Genomic DNA, 21,773 nt, shown 5'->3' with positions numbered 1-21,773 from the left:
AGTCCACAACGAAAGCAGCTGAAAACAAGGAGCATTTGAATGAGACGGGTGAACGGGTTCACAGTAGATTTAAGGATACAGTTCACTCATACCACTATTACACAGCACTTCACGTTATAAATAACTGAGGACATTTCAATACAATCAATAACTTTCAAGACACAAAATGGCAGCAGATCTGTTTTGAGATCAAATTATAGAGTCAGTATTACTAGAGAAGACCAGTCACATTAAAATATTTCAGAGAACCGTGTAAAAAAACAAAAGGATAGTTCCCCAAAAATGAAACTTCTGTTATCAATTACTCATGCTTAAGTTGTTTAAAACCTATGTGAGTTTCTTTCTTTTGTTAAACACAAAAGAAGATATTTTGAAAAACTGCTGGTAGCTGGGTCCCATTGACTTCCATAGTAATTATATTCCTATTATTGAAGTCTGATACTACGTATCAGTATTTTTCAAAATATCTTCTTTTCTTTGCCAACAGAAGAAAGATACTCAATGTTCATTTTCATTTTTCATTTGGTATGATGGCACATATAAATATCTAGAGGGACAATATGATGACATTTCAACCCATAACCCAGGCTGTCTATAAAAAATTCAACAAAGATGTTTCAGGTTTGTACTTCTATGATGACACTGTTAATGGAACTTCGTCTTTTTTATGACACCTTTTATGACACCAAATTTTAGTTCCCCTAAATGGGATAATAAAGTTTAGTCTAAGTCTGAACTTGAAGCTTGCGCATTTAAACCCTCAAAACTAATATAAATTATGATCAAGCATTGAATTTTACCGTTGAATGCCAATATCTATGGCTGCACGATATACTGGCATGGAAATTGCATTTGTGATATAGCAAAAGCTGCAATAGTCATGAACATCTTGTCAGGGAAGCACGGTTGTGTGATCAGTAGTAAATCTCCAACTAAAGGCCAGAGGGCGCTCTCATAGGTTTTCTGAACACCAAATACACTCCAGAGGAAACCCAGAAATCCCTATAGCAGTTGGTGAATTAACAGAAGATATAACTGCTTACATTGTTACTTAACTGCAAACACATGACCATGACAACATAAGGTTTATCTTAGTTCTTATTACGATCATTATTTTTCTGAAATTTAGTATATAGTGATGCAATGCCTTTTCAGTGTCACTGCTTGGAATACTATGCAATTCTGTGTAAGAAACCACATCATCTCACAGAAGCAGCTATTTCAAACACTCAACTGAAGTTATGAAGTGAGTTACGAGTAAAATCATCATTACACATGGGATTTTCATGTGCTTTTTCAGATGTAACGCTAGCAGAATTTACTACAAAGGATTGTAGTTCATGGAAACACTGCGCTTACAATCAGCTCTTAATAATGCTGAATGATTCCCTGCGATTGAATATCAGATGCTTAAATTGCATTCAATCTTTTGCTAGTAGCTTGTCAGTGGAAGTTAACTACAGAACCAGCTTTAATGACAAATGCACACAACAATTACAAGTATCAAATTCTAAGCTTCTGATGTTATGTCCTGCCATTGTCTACTTTTAATCTCGAATTCTCATGTGATTTCTGGCATTCTCTCTTCTCTCCAGGTGGTGTACGCTCCTCAGCCGAGGGACCGTTTCACAGCGCCCACTTTCATGCAGCACAACCGCTTCAGACGTTTCCAGCCTACCTACCCATACCTGCAACACGAGATTGACCTGCCGCCCACCATCTCTCTGTCAGACGGAGAGGAGCCACCACCGTACCAGGGCCCCTGCACACTGCAGTTGAGAGACCCCGAGCAGCAGCTGGAGCTCAACAGAGAGTCAGTGCGGGCGCCGCCAAACCGGACCATCTTTGACAGCGACCTCATCGACATGCACAGCTCAGCCGGCGGCGGCGGACCGAGGCCTCCTAGTAGCAACTCTGGGATCAGCGCGGCCAGCTCTAGTACACACGGACGCATGGAGGGCCCTCCGCCTGCTTACAGTCAAGTGATCGGGCAGCACTCGGGCATTGTACTTTACCTCCAGCAGCACAGCAATAACCCGCCCGTCACTGTGCAGACTCCGCTCACAGGCCGGACAGATCCCAACAGCACAGAAAGCACAATAGTGCTGAGCAAAGACCCACTGAGGGAGGAGCTAGTGTGAGAGGGCGGGGCTAGCACATGATTGGCTGATCTCCATCACTCTATATAAAGGGAACGGGTTTGAAATTCCCGTGCACAGCAGCGCTTAATGCGTTTTCGCGACAACCATGTTGTTGTTTTTTTTTTTAAATAACAAATATGGAGCTGAGCTTACTAGAGAAAACATTTCATTTGTTTTCTGTCCGACCAGCTGGGCTTAAACTGGAGTTTACGCACTGCCTGGAGTCTCCCACCTTTTTTATTTTATTTTATTTTTTGCTGTGTATTATGTATTGCTAACGAATTTAGAGAAGGTAATCCGTGCACAAGACAGGCGTTTTGTTGTTGTCGTTGTTGTTTTATTCCCCTTAAATGCCCCGTTTTCGATCAATCCACACGTGACGCACTAGCTGTGTGGATAGAAAATGTCCTTTTTTATTTTTATTATTATTATTATTATTATTTAAAGACCGAGATCTGTGCAGCATGAACAAAAACTAAAATGCGAAAAAGGGTGAAAATCCAAATCTTAGTGCCAAGGCTTATGCGGAAGGTGTCACGGGGGCGACGACTGTCTTAAAGACTTGTTATACATCGAAATCAAAAAAACCCTTTTCTGAACTTTTGCACTATTGTTGAGGTTAATCATAGAAATTTGGGGGTGATGTATACGTGTTTACTGTTTGTACTGTCGTTTTCACCTAGATGCGATCATATGCTTGAGTGCGAGCTTTTCTAGCGGAGAGAAGTGATCTTGTCTGTCTTCAGCACAAGAAAAATCTCGGATCCAGCCTAAAATAACCTCGGTCTAAAAGAGGCACAGAATACAGAGAGTCTGCTCTGCTCTCATCTATCCTCACCACTGACACATTCAGCCGCTTTCACATACTCCAGCTGATCTCAGGTCAGTCGGCTGGAGGCGCGCTTGACATTTTGACTAAAAAAAAACTCACTTAGAGAGAGATCCAAACAAGTTTGACATGTTATGAGATTCTTGCTCATTTTTTAACAGTTTCTCCAAGCTTTTTCTTTTCAGCGCTTTTTAAATCATATTTATTATACATTTATATATAAGTAGACTTTAAATAAAATATACTTTTATATATATATAATTTTGCCTTTAATGGATTAATACATTTTTAAAAATAGCATCTTGTATGGGTCAAAGATGAGGTTTCCGGCATCAAATTACATAAACAACAAAGAGAGAACTAAAAATCCGTAAAAATTAAAAGGGTCCATTAAAAACAAATGTCTACTCAAATGTTTCTTTCTTACTCCAAAATAACTTTTATGAAAATAATGTCAAAATGTGGGTAAAGGATAGTCATTTAAAGTGATACATATATTTAAAAGAAATTAAACAACATATTTAATGTGCTTATTAAAATATCTAAAAAGATATGAGATCATATAAAATGCAATTAATTTTAATTATTAAAAGCATTTTGCTAAAAAAATGGGTGAAATTTTGGGGGTTTTAAATGATTCTTAATCTGAATGTGACACGTTTTTTTTTATAAAATTGTATGACATCTTAGTCTTCTCAAAACATGGTAAAAATAACAGATAGTAACTTTTTTACTCCAAACAAACAAAAATAAAATAGGACGTATGTGTGAGGGGATAAAAAAAAATAAAATAAAACAATTTCGTTAATATTGTTTTGAAGCTTGGAAAACCCCTTTTCGTCTTTGACCCATATACATCAATGTTGTTGTTTTTTATAGACTCTAGTGAGAAGATACTCTTAAAATAAATATATTTTCTCTTTACACTACCTGACAAAAGTCTGTAAAAAAGTTGTAAATCCCAGTTTATCCCAGCAGCAAATAATAACTTCTAGTTGATCATTTTTCCAACTAATCATCTGATGAACTGCATCCCAATCATCACAAATACTGCAGAAGACCTATTTGAATCCGCATAGACCCAAGATTCTTAAAGAAATCAATCAAGTTTGGTGAAGAAAAAATCATGGTTTGGGTTACTTTCAGTATGTGGCGACATCAACAGCCTTGTAATTCTTCCAAATTAAAAAAATTAAAAATCGTAGCATGATCATGTTTTTTTGTAAAATAAGCGTAATCTAGAGGCCTTTGTTTTTCATATAAGCCACTTCTAATACTAAATAATCAACTAGAAGTTGTTATTTGTTGTTCCTAAAACTTGGATAGGCACTTGGGCTGTCACATAGTGTAGAGTCAAGAAAATAGCATATATATGGTTATTTGGTTTAGCTGTGATTCATTTTCCTAATTGGACAAAATGTCTTTTATTCCAAGGTCAGCATTTCATCCCTTTTGCACTTTTTTTTTAATCAAAACTGAACAAACATATACACGATTTTGATTCTGTTTTATAGTGGATTTATTTACATTTACATGTTTACCAGCGCTCATTGTCCACCTCTTCCAGCCAATACCCAGATGAGCGACACATTCATTGGTGTAATCTCCTAATCAAAATGCCAATGTGGTCGTCCCTGTTTTTGCATGTCACATTTTTGAGTCCCGAACAAGAATCAATCAGGTTTCCAAAGTGGTGAAGTCAAGGGCTAATGTGATGGGCATTTTTAAAAAGAGTCGTTTTTACCCAGCTGTACTGTTGCCTTCGCTGTAACTCCGTAACCAGCTCATGCCCAAACCGCACCAGTCCTTCTTCTAATTCACAGTCAAGATCTGTCCTCCTTAGAGCGGCTCTCTGCATTCACTTTCAACACAATCATTTAGGCCCAGATAGTGGATGTAGCTCTGACCGAGAGCTCCGATCTGGTCTAGAGGTGAAGAGAAAAGCCCAAAGACTCTTCCACGCATCCCTTTAATCAGGAGACTGAAGACTGAGCCCCTGTTTTCTTAGTCTAGAACAGATGCACTTGTGAAAAGGCCATGGGGGGGTTTATTTGACTTTTATTTCCATTCGCTGGGGGTTATGGTGAAAAAAAAAAGTTTTCAAAAGCAACACACTCACCTTTATAAGCTACTCTGTTTATACTCCGAATGTTTGAGTCGGCCAATCAAAATGTGTTTGAATGCTTTTTTAATGTTTGTGTTGGTTGGCTTTATTCTTCTGCTCATGGTGGGATTTTTTTAGTTGTTTGTTTTTCTGTGTGGACAGAAGAGATATGGCGTCTGGAAACAAATGCTCCAAACCAGACTAACAGATGAACACCCTCCTCTTTATTATGTTTTCTACTGAATTTAGAACTCTAGAATGACAATAACGTTGCTAGATTTGGAATTCTAGAATCTAAACAATTGGGCTAGATTTTAAAATATTTAGAAATCTGGCAAAAATACATAGAATCATCACACTTGGATAATGTTCATCCAGTTATTTTTTCGCAGATGTATTTCTGTGAACTGCCTCATAAATCTATTTTAATTAGATTTTTCAGCCTGATCTCACGAGGAAACTTTTTTCGTTTTGTCAGTTTATTGGCTAATTCATAGGAATTTGTACGAGTTCAGTCGTATAAAAATGTACCCTAACCCCAACCGTCATTGGGTGATGAGCAAAATAGTACTAAATTGTACGAATTAGATCCTACACATTTATACGAACTAGCCACTAAATCAAAAAGTTACGAATTGCCGTGAGATTGCGTTGAATATTTATATGATGATAATAAAACATAATCAAATTTAAGGGAAAATAAAATCATGAGTCCAATCTGTTGAGGAAAGAAAATATTTTTAACACTCCGGTAAGGAATTTAACTTGTTTTTACCTAAATTGCATTGAAAAAACCCAGTCAACAGTACTGAGTATCAATTTATATGATAACTCAGAATTCTCTTCCCAACCGCTACATTTTATGAACTGAAATAACATTCAAAATAAGTAATCAAATAAAATACAACATGCAAAAAAAAAAAATTAAACATCAATTTTGCTATAATAATACAAAAAACAAACATTTACCATGAAGTTGGTTTTATTTCTCTAATAACAATGGACAGCTTTTACTTAATCTATTTGCCTCATGTGACAAATTCCACTTTAATTTACAGTAATTAGAGATCTGGAGATTTATATATTGGCCAGCCCAGTGACCAGAAATAAACATTATTGAGCATGTCTGGGGTAAGATGGAGGAGATATTGAAGATGAATTCAAAGAATCTTGATAAACTCTGGGAGTCCTGCAAGAACGCTTTCTTTGATATTCCAGATGACTTTATTGATACGTTATTTGAGTCATTTTAGAGATGTTTGGATGCAGTCCTCCAAGCTCATGGAAGTCATACACAATAATTATTCTTTTTCCACTGCATCATGACTTTATATTCTACACTGTACATTATTTCTGTTAGTGACGAGACTTTTGTCTAAGCAGAGTCAGACCTTGCTGTCCTAATTAAAAATCAAGGTATGATCGTATTTTATTTTGGTAAAATAAGCATAATCTAGAGATTCATACCTTGCAAAATACTGTTGCCAAAGGTTATTAAAAAATTAACTAAGTTTGTTTAATTGAGATGTGATGGTTTTATCATTTTTGCCAGATTTTACAAGCACATTTAGATAAAAAATTTCTAGCCGCTTTGTCATTTAATAGAAATGTTAACTCTAGAGCCTCATGCAGCTTCAGGCTAGATTTTTAATTCTAGAATTCCAGCAGTTAAGACAGATGTAGAATTGTTGTTTCGCTTGAACAGTGTCTAATGTTGCTCTTGTCTTTTAAGCACAGGCTTTGAAAGCTCCCTAATTCAGCATTGTCTAATAGCGAAAATGAACCAAGGCTACAAAGAGCAAAGCGAGAGCACAATGTCACTGCATTCAGAACTTCATCTGATCTCTGCTTTCTGTTCAACTGTCTTGATCCTTCCATTAGTCAGTTTGCTGCTCCTGCTGTTGCTGCTGCTGCTCTGCTGCTTCTCATCTCTTGCACTTTTTTTTGCTCATCTGTCCATCATCCATCCCAGTAAATGCTCCTCTTTGTCCTCCATCATTTGTTTCCATCTCAAAAGGAAGAGCTTTCTGCCGTTTTCTACTGTCCAAGGAGTTTGCATGTAACTCACGAGCTGAATCGGTGCCTATGGATCGTGTTGTTTTTTGAGCGACGTATAGGAACCCACTTGCACTCTAAAAGTTTCCCACCTTAGCTGTGCCTCACTTCCAATGGTGCTTTCTTCTTCTGTGTAATCGTTTCTTTTCTTTTTCTTTTCTTTTGTAAGGTGCTGTAAATAATGTTAGTCTGTATGCACATATCCTACCCAATGGGTAGAAACCACATAAAAAAGACATTGTTAATAATGTAACAATTTATAGTTGATATAAAGATTTTAACACGGTGGCAATGGATTTGTAAATGCCTACAGTTCAGATGTGCATTTTATTTGTTTTGATTTTTATTCTGTATTTTGCCGAACAAGGAAATTCATTAGCAGAGAAATAATTATGGTAAATATTGAACGACAGAGCATTTCATAGATTTTTTTTTTTTTTTTTTTACATAAAATGAAAGAATGAAACGCTGTTCTGGAATCAGATGTTGCTATACTGCCCCAACCTTAAAACACACATTTAAGGCACACATGCATTAGGGGAGTTTTTAATAATAAAAAAAGCGTAAAGTATACTTGGGTTTCTTCACAATCAAATGCACAGCCTTTTAAATTATAACTGATTTGAGTGTATACTTCAGCCTATGTGTGCGCTACTGTATATGTGCGGTTGAATGCTCAGCCTATTATAGTATATTTTACAGCATGTGAATACATGTACTAAAAATATTTGCCCTTGTCCTGCACTTTTTCTTTCCAAAAGTTAAAAATGACAAAAATGTGTTATATTCCTTTAAATGAATATTGTTTAATTCCCTCACACATGCACTCATCATTGTGGACATCTGTTGTTTTGTAGTTTCTTTCTTTTCTTTTTTACTTAACTTCTTAAAATAACAGCCCACTTTGGTGTTGACCAATGTAATCTCTCTGCAATTCGTAACTTTTGGATTTAGTGGCTAATTCGTATTACATTGTTTAGTCTCTTTCGTATATTTGAGTACATTTTTTCCTCATCCACCAATGAGGTTAAGTTTAGGGATGGGATTTGTGTGTAATCCTCCTTTTAAAAAAATCTTCATTTTTTGATGCAAGAAATTTAAATGTATCGTTCAATTCAGAAAGAAAGAAAAAAAAATCTGATCTAACTGTTTTCTGCCGATAGATCGGAGCAGTACATGTTGATGTTTTTATAGATTTTTATGTTTAATAGTGTAGCTCTGACTACATTCTCAATTTAAAGAAATTGTATGAATTCGTACCAATTTTCCACTTTTCAGACAATATGTAAAATAGTTACGTTTCCTCCAGAGATTTGAACCACATGTGTTTTTAGTTGTTTTTGACAACTTATCTTGTCCACAAGGTGTCAAAACTGAACCCATCTATTATTTTACTGTAAATAACCGCTGTGAGAACTGAAGAGACTCAACAAAAATAATTTTATAAATAGGCCTACTAACGACTGCAAAAATGCTAGATGCACGTTGAGAGATGTCTGCAATTCTACTTTAAATAGGTTCAAGGGGTCTGTTCTGATAGCCTCGTGGACAGTGCATGCGCAATTGTTCTTCAGGCATCCTGAGTTTCAATCCTGGCTTGGGGACCTTTGTAGATTACATTCAGTCTCTCCAACTTTCCTTCCTGTCCAAGTGCTGTCTTTCACTATAAAGGCAAAAAGCACCACAAATGGTAAAAAATAAATAAATGAATACAAAAAATATATATATTTTTGTCAGTGCAGCTGTTCGAGGATGAATACTTGTGTCAGGAAATTAAGGAGTAAACTGACTGTTACAAATAAATTTTGTTGCTCTTTGGAAAGAAAAAGTGGACAACGACTAATGTTTCTACCAAGTTTCTTAAATGTGTTAGGCTGTGCTTATGCTTATGCTAATGAGCCAAATTACACTTTGGTCTTAAAGCGATAGTTCACCCACTTGTCCTCAACTTGTTTGTTTGTTTCTGTTGAACACTGAAAGGAAAATATAATGAAGAAATACTTTGAGGGGAAAAACAGCCATTGTCTTCCATCGTATTTTTTAAGTTTCTACTATGGAAGTGAGTGGCTGATTTTCACGAACATTGTTCAGAATATCTTTCTTTGTGTTCAACAGAAGAGATAGGCTATATTCATAAAAATGTAGAACCACTTCTAATTTGACCAACGTTAGCTACATTTTCAGTTTTGGCGGTAAACTATTCCTTCAAGTACGCGCGCTTGTTAAGTATTCCTTTGTGTGAGCGGCGCATACGTTGTGAAAAAGAAATGCATTAAAAAACTTAAGTATACTTTGTGCTGTTCAAAAGTTTTAAGTTAAAACCAGTGTATGGAAACGTTAAATATTTAGTTTCAAGTGCCAGAACGCTGAGGGATTGTGATATTGACAGTCTTGCTTCAAACAACGTTCGTCTGAATCCCGACATGATGTACATGATTTTTTTTCATGCCACCCTGTGTTGTGCTTCCTGTCTTTGCAAGTTTAATAATGAACCAAATGAGAGATGTAGTTTTAACATTCTTATTTTTGTTATATGCCGTATTTCAGACATTCTCGTGTATGTGGTGTATAGGAGCAAAACAAACAAACGATCGAAAAAGATTTTAAATTGCAGATATTTATGTGCCGGTGCTCCACTGTACAGTAGCTTGTATTCGCATGTCTATAGTTATATTCCTGAAGATAATGTACATAGCGATGCCATTTTGACTACAAGCACCTGACTAACAGCAGTTGTGAGATTTTGAGCAATGTACCGAGATGCTTTTGAAGCTTTTCTTTTGTTCTTGCACAAGCACAGAGAACTAACAATGACTGAAAAGGAGGTTCGTTTAACTCTGATGCTTCTCGGGTGTCTGAAAACAGACATTCAGCATTAGAAAGCAGCACAATATCAGACCTTTTTACGGCTCGCGTTACGCCATGTTCACTGCGTGGATGTCTTTTTACACACACGCGTGCGCACATTTAATCTTTATTTAAATCTATGTGGTTGTAATGAATAGGTTTTAAGCATAAGGTCTGTTATTGTAATGCTGTTGCTCTAATCACTGTTATAGTCCAACTTTTATGCTTGTACTTCTGCTGTTGTCCAACTGCAGTTAAACTAATAAACTAAAAGTACCAGTTTCCCATGGTTTAATTGTTTATCTTTATTAAAATGTTGTCAGATCAGCAATTAGTATTCACTCAGTGAGACACTGAGGTGATTTGAGTGTAGAATATTTACTAGAATGGGTTTTCAGTTGCTTTTCTTACCCATTGACTTTAAAAAGATTAGCTACTCCAACACTCCTTTTGCACAAGAACTCGAATACAAACATACAAAGATAATCGTAAACTATCAAATACAGTAGATACTTAACACTTGGTTATCAAGTGGAAATACTTTCAATAATTACCTTTAAACAGCTGAACTATTTTACATTCACACCAACACACAATGATTTTGGCTTAATTCCATAAACTAACACAATATCTTCTTGTGTTATTGCTAGTTCAAGTTTGTTTCTTTCCAAAACACTCGAAATACAGATTCAAGAGTGTGGAAACCTTTCGACATGATACATCCAGAGCATTAAAAGAATTACAATTTTGTCCTCATTTCAAACCTGAATGAACAAGATTGTTTAAAAAAATAAAAATAAAAAAAAAAAACTGGAAAAACTCAAAAGTTGAGTCGAAATTAGTCTGGACCCCAGTGACTTTCAGTGGAATTACTTGAAAGTCAATGGTGTCCGAACTAATTTGGACAACTGATGTTCATTGTATGGTTAAATTGAGCTTTGTTAAATATCTTTTGCATTTTGCAGAACAAAGGCCATTTTTAAAAAAAGTTGCAGTTAATTTGCTCATCCTCAAGACCGTTCACATCACATGTTTGTGAACTTAAGATTCTTGCAAAGACCAATAGTTTTTACTTCATAACACCTCAATGTATCGTCAGGAGTCATGGTTTATAATATCACCTATAAAGTCAGTCAACGTTATTGTCAATTCTGGCATGTGCAGACAAACAGAGAATTGAAATAACGTTAAGTGCTGATAGCCACAGACTTCCAATTCATGAATAACTGGACCAGTTTGTTTTTTAAACTAAAATGTCCTCATCAATATTTTAATCAAGAAAAGGCACACCTACATCTTATCTCTGATGGCCTGAGGAAGAATAAATAAATGGCAGTTTTTCATTTTTGGGTAAACAGTCCCTCTAAGTCAGGGGTGACCAAACACAGTCATGGAGGGCCGGTGTCCTGCTGATTTGAGCTCCAACTTGCTTCAACACACCTGCCATGAAGTTTCTAGTATTTCTTGTAAGAGCTTGATTAGCTGGTTCATGTGTTTGATTAGGGTTGGAGCTAAACTCTCCAGGACACTGACCCTCCAGGAGCAAGTTTAGAAATCCCTGCTCTAAGTCAACACCAGACATATTCAATATTACGCTTATGAGTTTATAACAAATAATTCTTTCCGAAGCGGGCTAGTCTGCTTTCTTACGGAAAGACATTTTGTCTTTCGTCTCCTGCAGTTTCTCAGAGAACTTGTCTTTTGTTTCTGAGAAGCGCTCTTTTGTCTCCTCCATCCGTTCTGAGAGAAGTTCTTTGGTTTCCTCCATCTTCTCTGAAAACCTCTCTTTGGTCTCCTCCATCTTTTCGGTCAGTAGTTCTCTGGTCTCCTCCATTTTGTCCTGCAGAAATTCTTTAACAGGTGGAGGAGTGGACAAGTATCCATGTTTGCGGAGGTATTGTACGGACAGAGACGTGCCGCCCATAGTGACAGTGTAGCGGGCAGGAGTAGCGAGCTGTGACAGAATAGACGAAAAGATTCAATAACAATAATGGTTATTTATACATATATACACTTAATGGACACTTTACGAGGTACACCTGTTTAACTGCTTGTTAATGACAACATCCAATCAGCCAATCACATGGCGGCAACTGAATGCATTTAGGCATGGAGATGTGTTAAGGTAAATGTTTGAAGATCAAAATGAGGATGCGAATGAGGAAGAAAGGTGAGTGATGCGACTTTAAACATGGCATGTTTGATAGTTAAAATGAACCAGAATCTCTGAGGATTGTTTTAAAGCACTTTAAGTTTATGCCACAAAAAGTATTTAAGGATTATTTACCCAATTGAAAATTTGGGCACCTTCAAGATGTTCTTTATTAGTTTCTTCTGTTGAAAATGTTTTTGAATTAAGCTGAAAAACTGTATCTATTGACTTCCTTAGTGAGAACCTAACACTATGGTACGGCAGAGCAGGGACAAGTACCATTTTTCATAAAAACCTATTTTTAAAAGATAATGTTTCAGACAGCAACTCATTACCAACTCATAAGTGTGGTCTATCAATATCAGGTGGTATTTTTGTACAAATATAGAACAACTTCAAAATAATTTCACTTTAAATTACTTTTGACCCTGTCAGTAGACAAATCGTCACCTTGGAATTATAAGGTTCTGTCTGTGTTCTGAATGACTTTGAGATATTGAGCTTCAAAGTTTTTGCATTCCATAGCAAACAGTATGTGTGTAACATTTGTTGTTTTAAATAAAATGTTATAAAATGTAAAAAAATAAAAAATAAAAATCCCATAATGTAAAAAAGTTGTCATTTGATAATGTCTAACTTTATTTTGACAAATGTCAGATAGAACCTTATAATTCTAAGGTGAGGAAATGTAAGAACAAAATGTGTGCTAGTTTTACAGGCTTAACCTTGTTTATTTTAAACAATCTGACTATGACCTTGTTAGTTTTAACAGCAAACACTCTGTCCTATTATCTTTACAAAAATATTAAACTGCATTTTCAGGTTACATTTCAGTTCCATTAAATGATTCTAAAGTAAACCAAAAATACAAAACTGTATTTAGAGGACTTTTATTATTGTTGTTATTGGCAATATGCATTAATTTGGTAACATCCAAATTGAAACATTTCAAACTCTAATGTAGAACTAAAAAGTAAGGTTTGTCTATTATCAGTGGGACATAAATAATGTTACTTTTGTCCCCACAGAATCTCTTGCCATTTAAACCTGATTTACTTTTAAATGAAAAAACTCCGACCGTACAAACTTGAGGTTGTTTTGTTGCACCACATAACCAGTAGATTGATCATTGCTGTGACAGATGGAAAGAGAAATACAACTTTTTATAAGGAAAAAATAACTGCTACAACAATTTACTCTCTGCACTTTAAAATTTGAACCTAACTGCAAGACAGTAATGAAACCACATGATGAGTTCAGATGCAAAAACCTCCAAGTTCTAAAATGAGCATTTTTCTTTTAGGTTTATGATCAGTTATTTCACTTTAAATAAAGTAAAAAGAACCTATTCATTGCCATAAAAGTGAAATTACTGAACATACAAAGAGGAAACTGACAAAAATGCTAATAAAGAAAATTTCAGAAGGCAAAAAAAGTCTTTAATTTTATTTGTTTACTTTCGTAACACGTTACTTTTATCCCCGCTTTCCCCTTGTCTCCACAGGTTTTCAGCTTTTGTGTTCAACAGAAGAAAGAAACTAATAAAGATTTGGAACAAGTAAAGCATGAGTAGATGATGACAGAATGAACATTGAATGAATTGATCTCTTTATTGCAAATTGTGGGACTATCATGATGTTCCTAATAAAGTGGGTGATGGTGAGTGAATAAAACTCTTTTACATTCATACAACTTTCAATTTAGTTTCTATACCTTATACATGGCATAAGCTGTAAGTGCATAGCCACCCTGGGAATCTCGCAAAATCCCCACTATCCAATCCGGTAAACCAATGAACTCCAGAAAGGGCACCAGATTCACGCCCCTGTAGAGAACACACAATGTCATTGTAAGAGAAAAAAATGATTTGCTTTTTTAGCCTTCAAGTGTTGTTTGTTAAGCAGTCGTTGATTGTCCAGATGACATTGCTAAAGCTTGTCTGACCTGCTGAAGCTCAGACAGACTTTATCTGGTAAAACTCGTCTCCCTGCCAGCCTCACCTTAAAGCTGCGCGCTCTGAGCCAGTGTTTCCATCTTTGAAGCAGAAGCTTTCATGGCATTAATTAATTCATATCATTTAATAAATTCAAAACTCCTAAAGCTAATTCTGTGCACAAGACAACAAAGCAACATGTAGTGAAGCACAACATATCGGTTGCCTGAATATAGGTACAATATACTGAAATTAATTATTTTTCTATTATTGAAGTTTGACAGAGCAAGGACGTTTTTTTCTGTAAAAAAAAAAAAAAAAAAAAAAAAAAAAAAAAAAAAGTGTTTTAAAGTTTTCAAATTTTATTTTAAGCTTAATATTATTAGATTTCAATTAATAATTTTATTTATTATTATTATTATTATTCAGGGTTTCTGCAGGTTTCAGCAAGTTAAATGTGAGACTTTAAGACATTTAAGAACATTATGAATTACATTTTAGACTGGTATAGGGTTAAACGCTAAGAAGTTTTTCAAATGGCTTTGTTGGAAAAGATTTTTATTTGCCCTTTCAAACTTTGTTTTTTTAAATAATTTCAAACACTTATTAATGAATAATAATTTAATAATTAAAAAAATAATAATGTTTTAGTTAATTCTGAGCAAAATATATTTTCAAATAGTGTCAAGACAAGCAAGCTCCAGTTGTATACATACACCTTTTTCAACAAATTCTCTGAAAAATAAAACAAATTGAAAAATGTTTTAAAAACTAATATAAACTAAGCTTCTTCGACAGTAAACACATGGAGAACTTTTAAACAATTGTTATTGTAAGGAAAATAATTAAACCACTGTGGTAAATAGTTACAAATTATATTCTTAAATAAAGTTTTATTAAGATGAATTGTTTGTGATTGTATGGGTGTTAGCCAGATTGGGTAGCTATACATAAACAAAGGAAAATTAAGACCTGTTTAAAAAAGACCTACAACACTATATTTCAGTAAATGTAAGACTTTATAATGCATAACATTTTATTTAAGATATTATTATTATTAGTAGTAGTAGTAGTAGTAGTAGTAGTAGAAGCAGAATTAAAAGAAATTGATTGGCTAAAGAACAAACCCGTTGTCCAGTGATTTGCCCAATTAACCCAACATGTGAAATTAGTTGTTAACAATATATATATTTTTTTTTTAATTGTGCTGCTAAAAAACCCTCTTAAAAACAGCATTGTGGAAAAAAAATACATTTCACAGAAGGGCTAATAATTTTGCCTTCAACTTTGTGCTGTTTTAACTTTACAGTAGAGCACAATTTTAATACTGGCAATTTTTTACAGTTGGCTATGGCTGCACAATATAGTTTCAGCATCGATATTGCAATGTGGAAATTTGCAACAGTCACATTGTCATTACTGTATTTATACGATTTATGCAAAAAAAATTAAATAAAACTTTCTTGTTATTTGTCCAAATATCTACATTTCAAAGCAAAAACACACCTCACGGGCAGATAATTGTACTTGTTTTAAGGGAAAACTCTTTTTAAATTTGGCTTATTTCTTCAGAAGATTAAAACAAAATCATGTTTACTTTGTCTCGTTTTTAGTTCAAATATCTAAAAAGTCTTAGATCTTTGAACTAAAAATGAGACAAAGCAAAGTAGGAAAAGTATTTTTTGCATTGTGATTATTTAATTTCTGTACCTGAATACTGTTAGCCTCCTCAGAAATCTGTCAAATAGAACTATTCAACTATCTTGTGAAACTGTATTCATATCGCAATAAAATCAAAATCTATCAAAAAGAAAATTAAAGTATCGCAATATCAGATTTTGCCAATATTGTACATAAGCATTTTTTTAAAGTGGTGTCATACTTTTTTTTTCTTTAGAGGCAATGCATAGAAACCTAATAAAGAATAAATGTAATTTTATGTCCTCAATTTTTCCACAACCAAAATTAAACATGAAAAAAGAGCAATGACAACTGAAAACGGATTTAAAACAAAATGTAGTTGTGGCTCTTTAGGTTATGTTTGAAAATGTAAATAGTTAACAGTGAAATAATACTTACTGGACCAAAAAAAAAAAAAATCTCAATCTAATTGTGGCACTTAATTTTTCTGTTAATTTGAGTCACTTACTTCATTGCAGCATAATAGAAACTCCCAAACCACACTGTGGATGTGACGATGTGCACGGGCACCATGACTTTACCATACTGTTTAAAAGTCTTTTTAAATCTCTGGAAGATCCCAATCGATTTGTCCTGCAGAGGGTCGATATCTCCCTTATTGTGTGGGACAGGCTCTGAATCAGCCTTATAGAGGCCCTCGGTTCCTGCTAGACTCTGTGGAGGGTTTAATGGCACTTCCTCTTGTTCCTCTGTGGACGTTTTGTGGGCTTCTTTTGCCCTGATGGCATTAGTGCAGCTGAAGTAGCGAGGGCTCAGGACGGCTAAAGGAGGCTCCTGCATTGCCCAGGTGTGAGGCAGGTACACCGAACGCAGCAGGAGCACACGCCGAAGCGTCACTGGAGCCCACAGCCGCTGCATCACACCTGACACACACACAGCGCCACCTACAGGACACATAACAACAGTTACAATATCTGGCTGATGAGATGCACTGGAGCAGGGATGCCCAAAACGTTTCACGCTGGGTAAACTTACAAACTCAAGTTCACCAGTTCCCTTGAAAATGTGAGTCAACACAATTTTGAGAGATTCTTTGTCTCAAGTTGAAACAAAGAATCTCTCTAAATTGAGTTGACTCACAATTTCAAGGGAACTGGTGAACTTATTTGTAAGTTTAACCGATGTGAAATGTTTTACAGTGTGGAGGGTCGGTGTCCTGCATTGTTTAGTTCTAACTTCCTTCGACACACCTGCCTGAAGTTTCTAGTAGAAAGAGCTTGATTTAGATCAGGGGTGCTCAATCCTGTTCCTGGAGATCTACCTTCCTGTACAGTTTAGCTCCTACCCTGATCAAACCCATCTGAACCAATTAATTAGGACCCGAAATCCACTTGATAATTACAGACAAGTGTGTTTGATAAGGGTTGCAACTGAAATCTGGAGGAAGGTAGATCTCCAGGAACAGGATTGGCCACCCCTGATTTAGATGGTTTAGGTGTGTCTATCTGGGGTTGAACCTAAACTTTGCAGGAACAGCAGCCCTTCAGGACCGTTTGGGCACCACTGCACTAGGACACACAGATTGAATGTTACAGATGTCCTGTAAATAGTTGTGATATAAAAAGTTGGAATATTAAAAATAAAATATCAATTTATTACATTTTTATTTATAAAAAAACAGTATAATTGGGTAAAAATTAGAATATGTATACTATACACACACCTGTACAGCTATCTTTATGGGGATTTCCACTATTCAACGACTCGTCTATACTGTATATTCAGTCCCCCTACCCCTAAACCCAACCCTCACAGGAAATAATCAGCATTTTTACATTTTATAAATATTAAACTCGTTGTGATTTATGAGGCGTTTTCCTCATGGGGATCTAAAAAATGTCCCCATGAGGTCAAATTTTACTGGGATTGCTACATATGCAGGCACTTTGTCTCTCTCTCACACACACACACACACACACAGTGGGTTTGTAATATGTTTATATTTGTTCCTTTCTATACAGATCCAATAACACTTTTTCCAAATCACAAATAAAAAATGTCAATGGAGCTTATGCACTACTAGTGTTTTTCAGCCAATTATGAATTTCCGGTGAAAGCTTAATGTAGCTATTTTCAATTTCATAAGGTTCCTTTTCCAGCACTGATGTTGTAGCATAATAAAAATACATTCAGTTAAACAGAGTTAAGCATTCATTTAGTTGCTCAAGCATAAAGGAGATGAAAGACAGTGTAAGCACTATCTTTGTCAGGATCAGGCGAGCACAAAAACTCCATTGAAAATACTGCCGTAAAATAAACTGTCATATATTAAGGACATGGCGTGGAAAAATATAATTTAAGGCAGTGCTGCTTGTCGGGTCTGAGACCCACTTTATATTGTATATCTATCAGGCAGTGAATATTACTGATATTTAAAGAAATCAGACCTTAAACATAGAAGTTTCATTTAAATCAATTATTTGGCTGAAAATTAAAAGTCTGTGTGCATATAGCCTATTGTAGATTTTTTTTCCCCCCATAAAATGACAACTGGTCAGAATAACAAATGTTTTCATTATTATGGTTACTGAAAATCAGCCTTGTTTCACTAAAATATAGATTTTTTTATTATTTTTTATTAGATTTTTTCTATTATTTCTATTTTTTATTATTTACTTATCTGATTGCTAAAGACATTTGTAGTGCTTCAAGTAAAAACACGTTGAAAAACTTGACACTTTTGTTATTTTATGCAAAGAAACTGCTCTACATCACAAAATGTTTACTTTTTATACTTTATATTACACAAATACTTTTAAAATTACAACATTACTTTAAAAGTTTACTTTAAATCAAAAAGTACGATGTTGACTCTTTAGGTAACTGTAAATTATTGGAAATAATGACTGAAAAGTCACACAGGTTGGACCATGGGTTGGGCATAATAAACATGCCACTGGTCAGGGTCAAGGCTCTCTCTATCAAGCAGCACACTGATTAAGTTAAAGACAGCACTGGAGGCACTTTAGAGTACTTAGGATAAAAACGAAGTAGTGCAGCCGCTAATGAGTTTAGTTTCGGCCAGATTAATTACCTGTTTATGTTTTTGCAATGGTAAGAGTAGTCCAATAAGTACACGAGTGTTTAAAGTCCAAGCATCACCGATAAACTTACAATTACTGCTTTTTTAACCTTCTTATGAATGACATCATTAACTCAGTCACGAGCATTTCAACACATAGAATCTACCAGAAGTTAAGGAACTAAACGCCTGATATATGTTTGTTGTTATAGTAGAGTAACATCACGATAACAACAACAGCCCGCATTGTTATCGCTGCATATGCTGGACTAGAGCCAATGACATTGTGGTTGTTTATAGAGGACAGACAGAAGTAAAAATCGCAGGAGTTCAAGTTTACAGGGCCCTAATCTAAACTTCAACACACTTATTAGCTGCCAATCCTACAGGATCAGGCAACAGCTGAGACTACTCTAAACCAGTCAGTCGGAAGTTAGAAAGTTAGTTAGAAAGAGTTTGTTAGAAATGCGAACGACAACTTACATTCACGTCTGGAAGGTCTGTTCTGTGTTTATGGAGAGTCCTCGCAGAGCTCCATACCTCCAGACACATGTCATGTACACGCACGTTCTCCACAGTCGTCCACATGGAGCTGTTGCGCGCGGCATGATGGGAAGTGTAGTCCTTTTGGTACGCAAATGAGTGCGTGTTTACAATCTATGATTGACGTGCAAAAATTTTCAAAAACTTTTATCGATGTGAGAGATTTACCTGTTCTTTCTGAATTTGGCGATGCAGTGGCACAGTAGGTGTTGTCGCCTCACAGCAAGAAGGTCGCTGGTTCAAGCCTCGGCTGGGTCAGTTGGCGTTTCTGTGTGGAGTTTGCAAGTTCTCACTGCGGTTGCGGGGGTTTCCTCCGGATGCTCCGGTTTCCCCCACAGTCCAAAGACATGTAGTACAGATGAATTGGGTAAGCTAAATTGTCCATAGTGTGTGAGTGTGAATGAGTGCGTGTGGATGTTTCCCAGAGATGGGTTGTGGCTGGAAGGGGATCCGCTGCGTAAAAACGTGCTGGATAAGTTGGCGGTTCATTCCGCTGTGGCGACCCCAGATTAATAAAGGGACTAAGCTGAAAAGAAAATTAATGAATGTTTCTGAATTTCTGGTTAGACTTTAATATCCTTTATTCTTCATTTTGCTATATTTTATTTTTTAATACATCTTAATTCATTTGATCAATGGAATGGAGCAAGATATATGTTTTTTTATTATATTGAAGTAATTTTGTATCTGTTTTTCTATTTGATAAGTGAGGCAATTGTTAAACGCATTACATTTTTCCTCCACAAGATGGCGGTAACGCATCAAGCCCTAGCCTAATTTCCTGTCATTTCTTTTCCGAGCTCAGCCAGAAAGAGTTTAAATCCTTATGACATTAATTCTCAATTATTATTCTTCTAGACAGAATAGGCTTTCTTACAGCATTTTATTATTTATTTATTTTATTTGAGAAAATACGGCATAGCACCATAACCTTTGTATGTTTTTTAACCTCAATGGCACAGTATTGCTTTGACAAAAAAACTATATAAAGCAGAGATATTTTGTTAAAATAAACTTTAAAAAATCTGTTTTAATAAAAACAAGATAGCAAACGTAATACTTAAAACAATTAGTTTTGGTTGAATTTAAACAAACAAATTAGGTTAGACTTAATTTCATAGTTATCTCTATCCAATGAAATTCAGAAAGTTCATTCATTCATTTTCTTGTCGGCTTAGTCCCTTTATTAATCTGGGGTCGCCACAGCGGAATGAACCGCCAACTTATCCAGCAAGTTTTTACGCAGCGGATGCCCTTCCAGCCGCAACTTATCTCTGGGAAACATCCACACACACACACACTCATACACTACGGACAATTTAGCCTACCCAATTCACCTGTACCGCATGTCTTTGGACTGTGGGGGAAACCGGAGCACCCGGAGGAAACCCACACGAACGCAGGAAGAACATGCAAACTCTACACAGAAACGCCAACTGAGCTGAGGATCGAACCAGCGACCTTCTTGCTGTGAGGCGAACGTGCTACCCACTGCGTCGCCTTCAGAAAGTTTAATACAGTTTAATTTTTCCTGCTTAATTTTTGTTTTATGGCCAAAATTATCAATTTACTAAAATTACTACTTGCAAATGACACGTAACCTAGTTTGTTTTGAATTCATTTCAATTAAGATGCAATTTCTATCAAAATTTAAATCACTGCCTGAAGTTCTTCAACAGCACAAGTTTAAAATTGTATTTTTCATTTATTTTATTTGAGAAAATATGGCACAAGCACCTAATTAACCTCGGAATGGTACCTTGATGGCACAATATTGTTTTGACAAAAAGACTATATAAAGCAGAGATATTTTGTTAAAATGACCTATTTTGTTTAAAATTGTTTTAATAAAAACAAGATAACAAATAGGCTCTGGCAGTGATTTCAGCCCACATACTGCAAGGAATTACGGCCCATAAGTGACTCAATACTGAGCAATGCAAGAAGCAGGCCAAAACTCAACCAACCACCACAGGTCAGCCATAACTGACCCATGACCATGACAAAGCCAAAATACAGATATCAGCCAGACAAGAACCAAATAAACAGAAACGTGCAAAAACTCAGCCACAACCTATCCAAAATACTTTACCTGGTAATTTATAGTTACTGTAATTTTACTCAAGAAAGCTACTTGATACGTGTACTTTATACACCAGATGAATATATGCATGTGTCAGATCCTCCATTTCTGTGCTTAGACACCAATGATCAGTGCACTTATGTTCTCTCTTCACCATTTGAATAATGGCTGATGCTAAAAACGGAAACTATGCAGAGTTTAGTCACAAACTGTTGTCTATGATTACTAATTTTGTATATGTTAGTAATGTGGTTTGAATTTTTGGGGATGTACTCTGACTAAAGACTTTGTTTACTTACAATTACTTACTTAAAGGTATTGATATAAAGATGCAAAAAAAGTTATATCTATATAAAAATGATT

At 35.5% G+C, this 21,773-nt stretch overlaps 2 protein-coding genes across 3 annotated transcripts in view; one reads left to right on the top strand and one right to left on the bottom strand.

Annotated features, from left to right (window-relative positions):
- Nucleotides 1–4,020, top strand: part of ldlrad4b (low density lipoprotein receptor class A domain containing 4b) — a 114,133-nt gene extending 110,113 nt beyond the window's left edge. Inside the window, exon 4 of one of the 2 annotated variants that reach the window (NM_001326526.1) lies at nt 1,596–4,020. In NM_001326526.1, the coding sequence (NP_001313455.1) occupies nt 1,596–2,141 (546 nt within the window). In that variant the 3' untranslated portion in view covers nt 2,142–4,020. The remainder of the gene's footprint in view (nt 1–1,595) is intronic. The other variant, XM_009292466.5, reaches the window with a different exon arrangement.
- A 7,048-nt stretch (nt 4,021–11,068) lies between these two features.
- On the bottom strand, nt 11,069–19,370 carry fam210ab (family with sequence similarity 210 member Ab). Its single transcript, NM_001013340.1, is given in 4 exon segments — nt 11,069–11,930; nt 13,842–13,953; nt 16,211–16,646; nt 19,268–19,370. Coding segments are annotated over 3 exon segments (843 nt in total). The 5' UTR covers nt 16,621–16,646; nt 19,268–19,370; the 3' UTR covers nt 11,069–11,609.
- Nucleotides 19,371–21,773: the final 2,403 nt, after the last annotated feature.

The sequence above is a fragment of the Danio rerio genome, chromosome 16 (assembly GCF_049306965.1).
Source record: "Danio rerio strain Tuebingen ecotype United States chromosome 16, GRCz12tu, whole genome shotgun sequence".
NCBI lineage: Eukaryota > Metazoa > Chordata > Actinopteri > Cypriniformes > Danionidae > Danio > Danio rerio.
The sequence above is the reverse complement of the archived record's forward strand: the minus strand, read 5'-3'. Positions and strand labels throughout refer to the sequence as shown.